We start from the raw sequence: 13,260 nt of genomic DNA on the forward strand, positions 1-13,260 counted from the left end.
CTGGGAGAGTCCATGTCATGTCTACTTATTAGTCATCGCAGATCACCCACTGCCTCCTAGCGAGTCACACTGTGCGGTGGCAGTTTTTAACGAACCGCGCAGAGTACTGTCAATTTCCTCTTCTCTTGTCCGTGCCGTCACTGATTGTTGTTTCTGCGGCGTCTTAACATGACCATCTTCCGAGAAAAGGATGCGGCACGGCCAGGTAACTACACTGGCGCCTTATCGCTTTCCAACCCCTCCCAAAACCTCGCCCTCCCCCCCTCCCCCATTTCTTCCACAAGCACGCACACCGCGCACCCTTGACCTTTCCCCCCTCCAGCAGATGCGTCACGACACCAGCCCGTGCATGGTAGCCGTTGTCCAATCGCGTTCTGTTGCTCTCTCAATGTCGTTGCCCCTGGAAGCCTCATTGGGTGGCGCTTTCAGCCAATGAGGCTGACGACGGCCGCAGTTGTTCGTTGGGGAGAAAGCTCGAACTCGGCTCTTTCGACATATTCAATCTTCCCTTCGCCGGCTGCGTCTGTGGTTACCGTAGCGGAGGAAGCCTGGTTTCAGCTCTGTCGACATCGTCGAGGACACCGGTGGCGTTGCTCCCGTGCCTTACACCGCGGGCCGTACTCCTGGACGACTTCGTCTTCTCCGCCGACGAGAGGCACACGCAATGGCGGATCCCGGAGGACACCCTTGCACGTACACCCTGCACGGTAACGTCGTGGCCGGGGTCAGCTGGCGTCCGACGCATTTCACCGAAGCCCTTCCGTGGATGTACGTGTGCAGTCTCTGCGGTGTTGTGCCCGAGCGCACGCGGGTGTCGCCGTGCATGCACGCCTTCTGCGAGGTCTGCCTGGTCGGCAACACGGGCGACGCCAGTCTGGACAATGTCTGGCAGTGCCCCTTCGACGGATGCGTCTGCAACGTCGAGGTCTGCCTGGAATTTCAGCTGCCACCGCTGACGGCGGGGGACTTCAAGGTAAGCATGGACCCGCGTCGTGCGATAGATAATTTTTTTGTACGTTTTCAGGTGCAGCTTTCTGGCTCATTGCAATTGCTTCAGGAGTTATTAGGTCATTCAGTGTGAATCAGAGTATTTCTCATACAGCAAACTTTGGAGAAGGAAGTTGGCGTTGCGCGCAGTTTCGGGATTGCCCTCCCAGGTTCCAGAGACGTAGATCATGAGAGCCATTGTCAGTAAGAGCCTTAACTTTTGATAGATAGCTTAACTGCTAACTTTTGATAGCTAAATTGTGCGTTCCTTGTGAAGCGTCATTCGCGTTTGCCGTTTAGTTGCTCCCGAATGACATTTTAGCCGAGTGGAGTCTATGGAAGTGCTCTTAAATAGGCCCGTTTGACAGGGGTACAACTGTTTAATTAGAGTTCAAAGTATATTTGCAGTAATAATATACAAATCGACGTTTTGCTTTGTACGCAATACCACTTTTGTGGAATCATTTTACTAGCTTCATGAGCTGTCTCATTTTTGCGCGAGATCGAACGCTCGGAATGTGCGAAAGGACACCGACCTTTCTGCGCTTGCAGTGTTTTTCCATCGCGTTCTCTCGCCTGCAGAAAAGTGCAGAGGTGATTCATACTATCTGATTGTTTTCCGATGAGCGTTACGCGACCTGAGATGAAGAGGTCCGAGACGGAGTATGTATGCTACTGGAAAAACTTCTTGCAATTGTGACTTGTTTTCTCGGCTACGACAACCCGGATCGAATAGTGGTTCTGGTCTTTCTGAGCTGCACTGGAGATTCAAAAATTCTTTTTCTGTGTGTATGGGTGGGCTCCTTTGGCAAGTGTAACAAGAGGAGGTGTCCAAGTCGTGAATTGGTGCACATTGTCATTACTTACATTTTACCTTATTCCTTTAAATCAGCACTTAACAATCTCAGTTTTTAGAGACCCGCTACCGCAGCCAGTGTGGGGCGACAATAACAAATAATTGTGCATTTCGTGAAATGTACATACTACATACAGAGGGCTCTCGCTATTTCGAAGTCTCTTGACTGTCATTTTCGGTTGATTGGAAGCGACTTTACATGCAATTCAAGGGAAGAAGTCGCTCGATAATTCGAATCTATACCCCGGAAATTCAAAGTTTATTCGAATAAAAAGCATGTCTCGATAAAAGCAGAATTTTAAGCGCCACAAGGCCCCCGTGCTCTGCACTATATGTCGGCTAATCGGAGCTGAGTCAGCGTACTGCAGCCGCTGAAGGGGTAGCTCAATTGGTACTATACTCGGTGACAACTTAAGAACAGCACCGGAAGTTGCCGCTGTGCCTTATCACCGTAGCCGGATGTTTCTCCGCGCGGCGCAAGTAGGGCGTTACTGGGAATATTTTGAACATGGCGTGAGCCGTTCCCGTGATTTTTTGGACTTAATATGCGTATAAACGGCTCCAGTGACGACAAACAAACTGCGTGAGACAAGGCAGACGATATCACGCATTCATAGCAAACCCCTTTCAAAACGCGCGCGCACTGACGTCACGGGTCCGGCGCTTTGGCGGAGTGATACACTACATGAGGTGGCGCCGTTCTTGAGTGGTAACCGAGTATAGCGCCAGCGTACGCGTCTTTCTCTTTCGAGATTATCAACCCTGTTTGTTGCGCACAGCTCCGTGTGAGCACTTTGCGTAGTGGAGGCTTCAGGCTTCGGTTTTTGCGATAAATATTAACTATCAGCGCAAACCGTGTCGTGCGCTCGAAGTGCCGACGACAGTTGAGCTTCTGAACAACATCAAGAAAGGAGACGTGTTGCCGACTAATAACAATGCGTTTTGTTTAATTGGAAGTTTTTGCGGTCCCCGTGGAATTCGTATTAAAGGGAGTCGACTGTACTTCATGTTTTTCAGAACGGGTGGGACTGAAACCCTACGAGCCCGGTGGGCCTCTTTCGTGTTAAAGCGCATGCGAGACGTGATCCGCCCAGCATCGTCACATTAGAGAGTTTTAGCAGTTAGTCGTTTAAGTTGTTACCGATTTACCGGGACCCAACTCCACCTGCGCGGGAATGGAGAGGAGGGAAGATGAGGACGCGCACCCTGCCGTGACCAACGCACGGGCATGGCGAGGGCCGGCCCGTGGAACTAATCTACCCTACCGCGACGAATGCCCAAGTGATCAGACGGGTACCGGTCAACACGGTAACTACCAAGACTACGGTGCAGACGGGCTGCTAAAAGTCTCTGTTGTAGTCATGGTCAGGTGTACAGGGAAGACAAAAAAAGCAATCGTACAAAAAAGTTAAGCAGGGAAGAGCGGAAACATCCCATTAATAGACTGCGTCGCCAGATTTTACGCCCGCTGTCCATCTCCAGAAACGTCAGGCGGAACTATTTGATAATCCGGCTGAGGGGCTGTCGTGTACTGGTTGAACAATGGATCCCCGGCGCTGTCTGAGCACACACTTTCACTGCATGATCTTGAAAACGCACGTTCACCAAGTGATTGGAGTGGGGAGGCCAGAAAAAATTATGAAAGGACGACTGCCGGGGCCATGTTTAGTGAACCCGGGGGGCGGGGGTGCCGTTTTGACAACACAAAAATTGTAATATAGAAACAAAAATATAGAAGTGTAAGTAAAATTACAAAGACTACAACAGCGTAGTTATCGAATTTTCTTTATTTTTCACAAAGCAAAATTCAGCATCAAAGCAGCCGCCAAAACATAAAAACTTTTCCTGCCGGAGGTACATAATAATGCAAGCCCCTTTAGATAACAATAGAAAGAAAAAGGCGCGGGAAGCCCTTTGCCATTGCCCGAAGGCTCGGACCCGAGTTTGGGAGCAGAATGGTACGGAAGGGATGATGGGAGATCAGGGTGGGAAGAAAAATACAGCTAAAGCATCCCTGAATACTTTGCAGAAAGAAAAAGAAACGTTGCATTACGGTTGACGATTATTCGATACTGTACCAGATACAAAAAAAAGAAAAGCTGTTCCCCTGTCTACCAACTGCAAAATATGGTTTGCACGGCAAAGCCAGTTTCTAGCAACCGAGATAGAGCCGAAACTTGAAATACGCCTGAATGCGAAAGTTTACTCAAAGTCGGGTAGCATTTCGGCTGGCGTGTCCGCAAATATTTCTGCCGGGCGTAGACGACATTCGCTTTGTTTGTTGTGTTTTAGGGCGCAGCCCTTTGTCGGTCGTCTCTGGGCTGAGCCGGTTTCCGGCGTAACTAACCGAGGGAACGATGGCCTGGACCGAGGAGTGAAATAAAGCAAAGGAGGAGAGTTTCGGGAAATTGGGAGGGGAGGGCAGTTCCACATACGCACGCACCCGTGGCTGATGTCTGGTAGTATCAAAGTTCTTGCTCACAACTAATAGCATCCTCGATAAACACGCACCGGGGTTGCCCCCAAAACCGGTGCGGTGCACGGAGCCCCACGACGGTGCGCACCGGAGCATTCTAGTATGCCGGAACATTCTAGTATAAAAAAAATATATTAATTTGCTTCCGCGATGCCACAAACGTCGATGTTATCAAATTGCCGAGAAACGAAACGCGGATAGTCATCGAAAAAGGAATGAATAAACAGAATGTGGCAGTCGGCCCTTGCAGAAGGGGGTGACCGAATTATATGCAACAGCCAAATGGTGAGGGAGGGTAGCATAATCTGGTCTTTGCCAATGAAAAGAAAGTACCTTGGAACGGCGCTGTCGTCTTGCTTGGTCGGTGCTCCCGCGATAACCTTCAAATTGATCCTGACTGTACAACATGAAAGCGACTTTTTTTTGCGTGTTTCTTTCTGTTTCACTCTTTGTATGCTTTGAAGAAAGGATAAACAAAATAAAGCCGGAAGCAAGGTGGATAAGGGGAAGAAGAGAGGATGGCCGAGTAGGAATTTAGGGAAACATCTTTCAATGGTATAGAGAGAAAGAAGGCGAACTAGTCTTGATTCATGGCCCGCGCCTGCTTTGCCGTCTGCATATTCAAACGTACAATGAGCACACTCTTTCGCCCGGTCAAGATGAATGAAATTTCATTGTTTTAATGCGAGCAAAACAACCAGGGCCTTGCAACGCACTGCATGTGCACAAAAGTAATGACAGCCCCAAGAAATTCGGACTGTTTTGGTCGGGAAATACTCGCAATTTTTTTGTCACGCGCACGTACGAATCAGCTTTTCGGTAGCGTGCGTGCGTTGTGTGTTGTGCGCCAGCACGTGTTTGCTCTTTCAGCCCCCTGTTTTCTGTGAAGTGTAGGCTTCGCGGCTCACGCAGATGGCGCTCATTCTCCGACACTCCTCTCAAGCCACAGCACTGCTTCAGACCGCGCCCTCGGTGTCGCCCTCCGCCACGCTGCTCCCCCGTACATCCCACAATGCTTCCCTCGTGCTTTCTTTTCCAAGCGGAAATGAGGCTACAGGGCACGAGTTCTGCCCTTATTGTCTCGGCTGCATTTTTCTAACCGCAGCAGTGAAGGGGCCCCCGGCACTTGCAGAGCCCATAAATGCCTCGCCGAGTTTTCTGTAATTGTCGCTGGCATGAATCTCGCTGGCATGAGTTATACGTTAACATTAGAGTTTTACCAGTCTGTCTATTCCGTCGTGTTCGTAGTTAGCGTGTTGACCGGGACCCGACTGCGCGTGCGCGCGTGGAAGGGTGAGGTGCCACACCCCTCCGTGACGAATGCGCGGACATTGCCAAGGCCGGCCCGCCAAACTATAACAAAAAATTCCCCTACAAATTCCCTACAAAAATTTTCTAAAAAAATTCCCCTATAAAATTATAATTCCCCTAACGTGACGAATGCACAAGTGCCCAGACGAGTCCCGGTCAACACGGTAACTCTGTAGCTAAAACTTTCTATTAGAGAGTTTTACCATAACGTTACCGTGTTTACGTTATCGTTTACCGTGTTTGCGGGAGTCGACTGCGCATGCGCGAGAGTTACCGTGAACGGTAACGTACCGGCACAGGCTTTACCGTCGCCAGCGAGTGTCCTGAGCAGACGAAGTGTACCGTCGCGTATTGATTACAGCAAATGCAGTGCGCTCGGCGCTTTATGCTCTGTACAGCCGATGAAAGTAATCTTACTTGATGCTGTTTATTACGTGTTTCTTGTTAAATAATGCTCAGGAAAGCGACAAACGACCATTTTTCTCAGATGGGCGAGAAAAATGGTCGCCCCTTATCGTGCTAAGCCTTGCCCGCCTCAAATAGTTCGGATAAGTTTCTGAGCTCGCAAAGTGCTAAAAGGCCTCCAAAATTGTGCTGGGGAAGGTAGCGTAGGTTATTGAGTAATTACTACGACATTTGTTACTCATTTCATGCCTAAATATTTAGCGCGGGGGCAAATTCTGTTTTACCTTGATTCTAACTCTACTCAGTAGATGGCGCCACCAACAACAGGTAATGGCTACAGTATTCTCAAAACAAGTACAGTTAGTGTGAATGCTTCACCCGCAAAGTGAAATATTCAAGCTAATTTAAACGAATGCAAAAAGACTGAGCAACAAAATTATGCGTGATTGGCTTTGAGACTATAATTAATCAGATGTCGCTACCTTCGCCACGGCGGAAAACGGTGCTCTAAAACATGTTCTACCGTTTTCAGCGGTAAAAGGAAACTACGGCTTCCAGTTGCACAGTAGACGGTAACCCAAACGCGGTAACGATATGCTAAAGCTGCCTATTAACAGCTAACGCACACACTAGGTCTACCGAAAAGCTAATCTGATACGTGCGCGTGCTGACGCAATGACACAAAAGTAAAAAAAAAAGACATCCGTGGTCGCCGTAGTTGTCGGCTAGACTGAGAGCCACAGCGATGGGCATTCTGCCTGTCACTTCATCGAGAACCAGTGCTATGCGTTTTTTCTTTGTGCCTCTGAGATGTACACAGGCTCGTTCAAACTCCATTCCAATCTCGATGTTTTTTAGGTGGGCTTTTGATTTCTGCTGCGAATCCGAAACAGATGGAGCGCGGCCGCGGCGGAATGCGCCTCTGTTGCCCTAACTGAACTCTGCGGCAGCCTAAATTAACCAATTCGCGGCCAAATCTGAACGACATTAATGAGAGATTCAACGATGCAAATTTGGACGAGATCAGATGCTGAATCCGAGTTAACCGAACAGCCAAATCAACGGGGTTTTGCTGTATCGGCAAGGTACCCAAACCCGTAGCTTTCATGCATGATTTGAGAGTTGCGATTCTTTTGTTCTGATTGAGTGTATAAAGGGGGCGGGGGGGGGGGGGGGGGTTGGTCTTCGATAGAAATTACATATAAGCGGAACAGCTCACCTTTGAATTTGCTCGAATTTGTTAACATATCTCGTTTTTTTTGTATGCGAATTCCAGGCCACTGAAGCATAATGAAGGCGCGACCTGGTCAGAGAGCTGTACGCCAACAATTTCATGTTAGGCGTTATCGTTTGAACTGTGCATCATTTTTAAAAGCAGTTAGTTATCTGCAAGTAGGCGAATATTTACGTACTGTTTACCACAAGTTGTCAGGTGAATAATATAAATGGTGAAGTAGTTGACGGAGCGCATTTCGTTGGGGGACGGGGAAAATTACAGGGAGGGAGCAACAGATAAAAAATTGTCCTCGGTAAATTCATCTGCCGTTTTTAATTTGTCCCGGACGACTTTTTCGCCAATGGGAAAGCATTGAAGTGTCTGTTTTGTTTTGTAGAATTAAGGTGGCGTCAACATTTACATGAATTGGTTGTTAAGAAGTGCAAAAAATTAAGAGAGTTCGTATGAGAAGTATTCCGGTGACGGGTGTACTAGCCTCCATCTACGCCTCATAGAACACAAACCAAAACTGGTGCATTAAAGCCCGCTCTATCAGTTGAGTTCGTTGGGTGTTTGTTGTGACAGTTTAAGTCACCGCAATGTGCAGGTATTGTGGTGGTTACGGGTAATTACCCTTAGAGTGTTTGAATTCGGGCGACGCGCTGAAGCCGGCCCCTCCTCATCCCTGCATACGCCACTGCACATAGTTGCTTTAAAAGAATAGCACGTGGCGGTTAACTTTGAAGGTGACAAAAAGCCGATACGCGATATGACCTCGTGAATTTAGAGTTGCATTATGTACTTCGAAAAGAAGAAAAATTCTAACAGTACAACAGCGGCAGCCGGCACCCTTGGACTCCTTTACTGACATTTTTCTTTTAACGTACCGAGCCCTGGTGAGAGGGGTGGGATGCGCGGACTATTGGCGGTGAGCGCGACCACGGGCGGCGCTGCGGAGCGCGCCTCCGTGACGTCGGCTTAGGGATTCTCGTATTTGTCATCTGCTTCACTCGGGCTCGCTCTCTATGCTGTTTCTTTGCGCGCGGTTGAGATTTTGTGCTTGTCCGCAGCAGATCTCGCGAAGGCGGAACTTTTTTTTCTTAACAAGAGACTTAAAATAGCGTAAACTAGCTCAAGGCATGATTTTAAGTATAGTTTTTGATACCGCTCCGGAAAAAAACATTGCCGGCGTCGCCCATGCATTGCTGCGAAGCTGGTACTGTGCGGAGCGGGAAGAGTCGGAGCTAGGCGTCAGCCTCTGTGTTTAGCAGTCTTTGGAACAAAGGTAACAGCCGCAGGCTGACAACCGACAACAGCGAAAATGGAAGACCAAAACAAATTCCAGGCCTTCTGGGCTATCGGCTTTGGCAGAAGGCATTACGATTCCAGCTAATCGTATGAAAGGTAAAACAGATTTGGCAACCTTGCCTAACACTCGAAACTATTGTATCAAGTCACTTTACGTTGTCACGGCATGAAATTGTGCCGACATGCACTATGGGGCACACATAATGTAGGTTGATTTCCAAATAACCTGCTGTGTGTATAGACGCGTGCTGGTTTTATACCAGGCTTCTAACCAGTATGCCGGCTTATTGAGCAAAACGAGTAACCTGTATGGCAAACATACAGTAAGACTATGTTTGTTCAGATGTGGAGGGATATTTCGGTACATTTGCCACAGCCATATCATCCGAATATTCAGATAGGCGTTATAGTAAAACTGCACTCAAGAGGGGGAGGACAAGGAGGAGGAGAAAACTTTAACAGTAAAATCGATCTGGTGAGTGGGCAGGCTCTTCAGTCCAAGACGAGAGAGTAAGATTCATTCTCCAGTTCACTGAACGTCATCCCGAGTAGGCCAGGATTTGTTCTTTGCGACTGAAGGGGTCGGAAAACAATAAAGAGCTGTCTGGACATATTCATTGGTTTCGAATTGTGTTATACTGAAAATTGGCATGTATACTATTTATTGCGTTAGTTAGCAAGTATATCAAGTTTTCAACACCGTAATCATGCCATAACTTTTCGGGTTGAGATTGAGTTCGTTACGATATCGATGGTTCGATAGAAATTAGGTGCACAAAAGCCGCCTTCGAGTACTGTGGACAACGTTATCTGCGCCGTAGCACAGATCTTATTGCATTGAATATTCGCATGAACTTTGTGAGCCTCGCAAACATCCCCAAACCTCCTAGGACGTTTAGGACGGTGCAGAAAAATGAATGCGTTGGGCACAGAAAAAAAAAAAAACGTTCATCTAACAACAACGAAAGAAAGAGAAAACACCTGTTTTATTTCCTGCCGTGCGACCCGCTGCTTGATGCGTAGCATTAGACTGTTGAGTCTTCATAAGAGCATCTCAGGAATAGTTAAGGGAAGCCTACGCATTTTGAATACTTATCGAGGAGCTCTGAGCGCTGGAACTCGCAAATACGCTAGATAGGACCAGGGCGAGTTACACACGATTGTCTGAGCGATGCTCTCTGAAAGTCGTTCTCTCTCTCCTCGTGTGTTGTAAAATTGTGTGGGACAAAGCTTGAAATTATTCAGAGCCGTCAGAATCTGATTGAAAACACGCTTTTTAAAGCACCAAAGCATCAAAGCGGGCGATTTCTAGCAAAGGCACTGCTGCCAGTCAGAACCGGACGACCGCGGCGCGGGTGTAGCAGCGGGGCGAATGTAGCAGACGACCGCGGAGCGGGTCCCTAAGCTGACGTCAGATCTAGGGGGCGCCACTCAAACATCTCACCGCCAATACTCGGTGACAACTTAAGAACGGCACCAGAAGTGGCCGCTGTGCCTTATCACCGTAGCCGGATGTTTGTCCGCGCGGCGCAAGTAGGGCGTTACTGGGGATATTTTGAACATGGCGTGAGCCGTTCCCGTGATTTTTTGGGCTTAATATGCTTATAAACGACTCCAGTGACGACAAAAAAACTGCGTGAGACAAGGTATCACGCATTCACAGCAAACCCCTTTCAAAACGCGCGCGCACTGATGTCACGGGTCCGGCGCTTTGGCGGAGTGATACACTACATGAGGTGGTGCCGTTCTTGAGTTGTAACCGAGTATAGCACGAAACAGCAATTTGCCTGGGCTTGAAACTCCCTTCGGCGGGTTGGTGGACAGGAGCTGGTCTTTTCTTTCTTCCTCCCCGTTGCTAGCACTGCCTTTGAAGGCAGGGAAAAGAGGAAGCGTGTTGTACGAGTGGGTGAGGAGGATTGAGGGGCTGATAGGGGGGGCTCAGTCTTGACGTGGAAAAGATTCGCGACGAGCATCAACCGTCAGTGCGACTGTGAACGCTATGGCGACAGCAGCGAGTAGGCAGGACCCCGTCTTTGGCTGTGTTGGTGGAGCTGTTATAATATGCGCACTTTTTATTCGCTCTGTGGCATTCACATGTTTGAACCATTCTTTGTTCTGCCTCTCAACTTCCGCTTTGCATCTTCGAATTTGGGAGTTTTCCTTAGCGAGTTCGTCGCCTTTCGTACATAGCTTTTCGGCGCTTTTGTTCATGGCGCACATACCGTCTTCTATGGAATTGACCGTGTCCGGCAATGCTGCCAGTTTCTCCAGCCTAAGAGCAATATCGCAAAGCTCAGTGTCGAGAGCTCCCAACGACTGGGCATGCGACTCAGTCGCCGAAAATTTAGAATTAACTGTGGATTGAGAATAAAGAAGCAAAATAGGTTTTATAGAAGTAAACTAGGATTTATCGTTCATATCCGTCATAGCGGCTGGTTCTCACAGCACATGATTGTCATTCCCACGGGGTTCCTCGCCGCATCGACGGCATCCTCCGGATAAAATTATTTCTGCTCGCTGCATGAGGCTTAAGATTGCGGATTCTAGAAACACGCCATTGACAGTGAGCTTCGGATGCCATCGGGTATTTATTACGTTTCTTCTGCAGGTGGCCTTGTGAGCGTGAAACAACGCTTTTTTAAGTTTACATGGGCACCCATGGACAGAAACTTACCGCTCGCTTTCTGTGCGTTTCGCCTGTTTTGATATGCAAACACGAAGCTTTGTGCAACGCACAATTATTCAAGTTAGTATGTGAGCATTTAATATTTCAGTGGTTATTTTCAGTAAACAAACCCCGACTCAATTTACCGTTGTCATTAACATCCTAGTTCGGCGTAGGGCATATCATTGGAGAGAAATGCATCAATTTTTAGTAAATGCCGCGTTTCGTCTTTCTGTTTCTGTGCAGGCTTACTGCTGGAACGAGGCCCGGGGATGCACTTTCGTCGGAGACCTACCCAGCATGCTGCACCACTTCGATCACGACTGCAGCTTCCACGCCGTGCGCTGCCCGCGCTGCGGCGTCCAAGTCCCGCGCGTTGACCTGACAATACACCAACGACACGAATGTTCGAGCACGTCTGCGTCTCCCGACACGACCTCCGGTGACGCCGACGGGCAGTCCATGCGGTACCGTGCGCTGACATTGGACGACGTCACGGCCGCCTTCGAAGAGCTGAAGGTGGCGCTCACGTCTCCCGGCCAGGAGCAGCTCGCGACCATCCGGGGTCAACTGAATGACCTCCAGGAGCGCGTGAAGATTCAGTTCGGGCTGCTGGGGGAGTTCGCCTGGGCTCTGCTGAGAGCAGAGCGCAGCTTGAACGATAGTCTGGAACGAATTATCAGTACACTCGTTCCAATGGACCCAGGGGGCTTTCTGGCTCAGCTGCGCCCCACCACCTCCGGACAAGCGGAAGATCCGAACGGTGAAAATTATTCCGCAGACGGGCGTCCCATGCCCTGTAACGTCGAGAACATGCACAACCTCCGGACGCTGGAGGTGGCCTCCGGTGACCTGCTGAGATGCGTACGAGACGTGAGCGACGCCATGGCCTCCTTTCAGCGCCACCCCGAAAGAGCCTACGACGAAAGTGACGGATGTCACGTGAGCGACGTTTTCCGCTCCCTTCCGCAACTGGAGACGGATGAGATAAGGGACACCCGGTACAAATTGCGCGCCACGGTCACTGGCGATGTGTTCAAGTCGTTTCCCGTCTACCCGGTCGTATTAGGCATCGTTACCCTGTGTCCCACCCGGTTTATCTACTGCACGGTGCTCCTGGGAACGTCCAAGTGGGAAGACAAACTGGACGTGTACTTCAAGTGGGCCAGCACCGGTGTGAGCCCCGCTGCGATGCCGAACAACTGCAGTGTGACACTGGTGCACCGCCAGGACCCGCGCCAGAACCGTGTCATGGAGATGGATTACCGCAACAACGGCTATCCGATGGGTTGCCAGCTAAGGTTCTGGACGACCCTTTCGGACATTGAGAAGTCTGGTCTGGTTCACGATAACACGCTGACCTTTCAAGTCCTGATAGAGTATGAAAGCCGATGAAAGTCCACGCATGCCAAGGCAGTTGTATTCAAGATGCGAGTGCCTAGACGAGGAAACTCATTAATTGTCGCAGCTTTTCGAGGACTTAGACGTCGCAGGTAGCGCTGTGCGAGCGGTGATTCTCATTCATGTTACGAAGTCTTTAATTACCACTTCAGAGGAATCTCTCCATGTCCAATACCTTCTGAGACCACGTTTGATACACCACGTCTGACTCAAGATGAAGAGGAAGTGGGGCTCATGAAGACATTTGTTTTATTGACGCTGGCATCTATGTAGCTTTAAAGTAGTTAGCTTAAGCTAAAATGTTCTGGTGCTCCGACAAAACGTGGGCGCTTCAAAAAAAAAACAATAAACGCTTTCATACATCCTATTTTTCACGAGTACTGACTCATTCTTCACACAGTGGAAGGCCACTCATTTTTAACAAGGACATACATTTTTGACGAATATCTTTATTTCTATTTTTCTTTCTTTTTTTAGTTTTTAAAATTTGTGTCATAATGGCGTGTGGGTAATGGACCCCACACGCCTACGAGATTTTGTTACTTAATATTTAGTTTGTATTTGTGTTTTCGACAAATAGTATACACCTTAATTATAAACAAGACATTACATCTTTTGCAACTCGGGTATACTCG

At 48.8% G+C, this 13,260-nt stretch overlaps 1 protein-coding gene across 1 annotated transcript; it reads left to right on the forward strand.

Annotated features, from left to right (window-relative positions):
* The first annotated feature begins 546 nt into the window (after positions 1-546).
* LOC144159085 (uncharacterized) lies at positions 547-12,928 on the forward strand. Its single transcript, XM_077690355.1, has 2 exons — positions 547-973; positions 11,471-12,928. Exons 1-2 carry the CDS (start codon positions 665-667, stop codon positions 12,617-12,619), a joined length of 1,458 nt encoding a protein of 485 aa, XP_077546481.1. The 5' UTR covers positions 547-664; the 3' UTR covers positions 12,620-12,928.
* Positions 12,929-13,260: the final 332 nt, after the last annotated feature.

Source organism: Haemaphysalis longicornis, unplaced genomic scaffold, assembly GCF_048455015.1.
Source record: "Haemaphysalis longicornis isolate Haplotype H1 unplaced genomic scaffold, Haemaphysalis longicornis Haplotype H1 scaffold_10, whole genome shotgun sequence".
NCBI classification, from domain to species: domain Eukaryota; kingdom Metazoa; phylum Arthropoda; class Arachnida; order Ixodida; family Ixodidae; genus Haemaphysalis; species Haemaphysalis longicornis.

What these genes read in the sequence shown, in the direction of transcription:
- LOC144159085 (XM_077690355.1), top strand. Translation starts at nt 665, where the DNA reads ATGGCGGATCCCGGAGGACACCCTTGCACGTACACCCTGCACGGTAAC. An exon ending in TGACGGCGGGGGACTTCAAG is followed by an intron (nt 974 to 11,470) that starts GTAAGCATGGAC and finishes GTTTCTGTGCAG; the next exon opens with GCTTACTGCTGGAACGAGGC.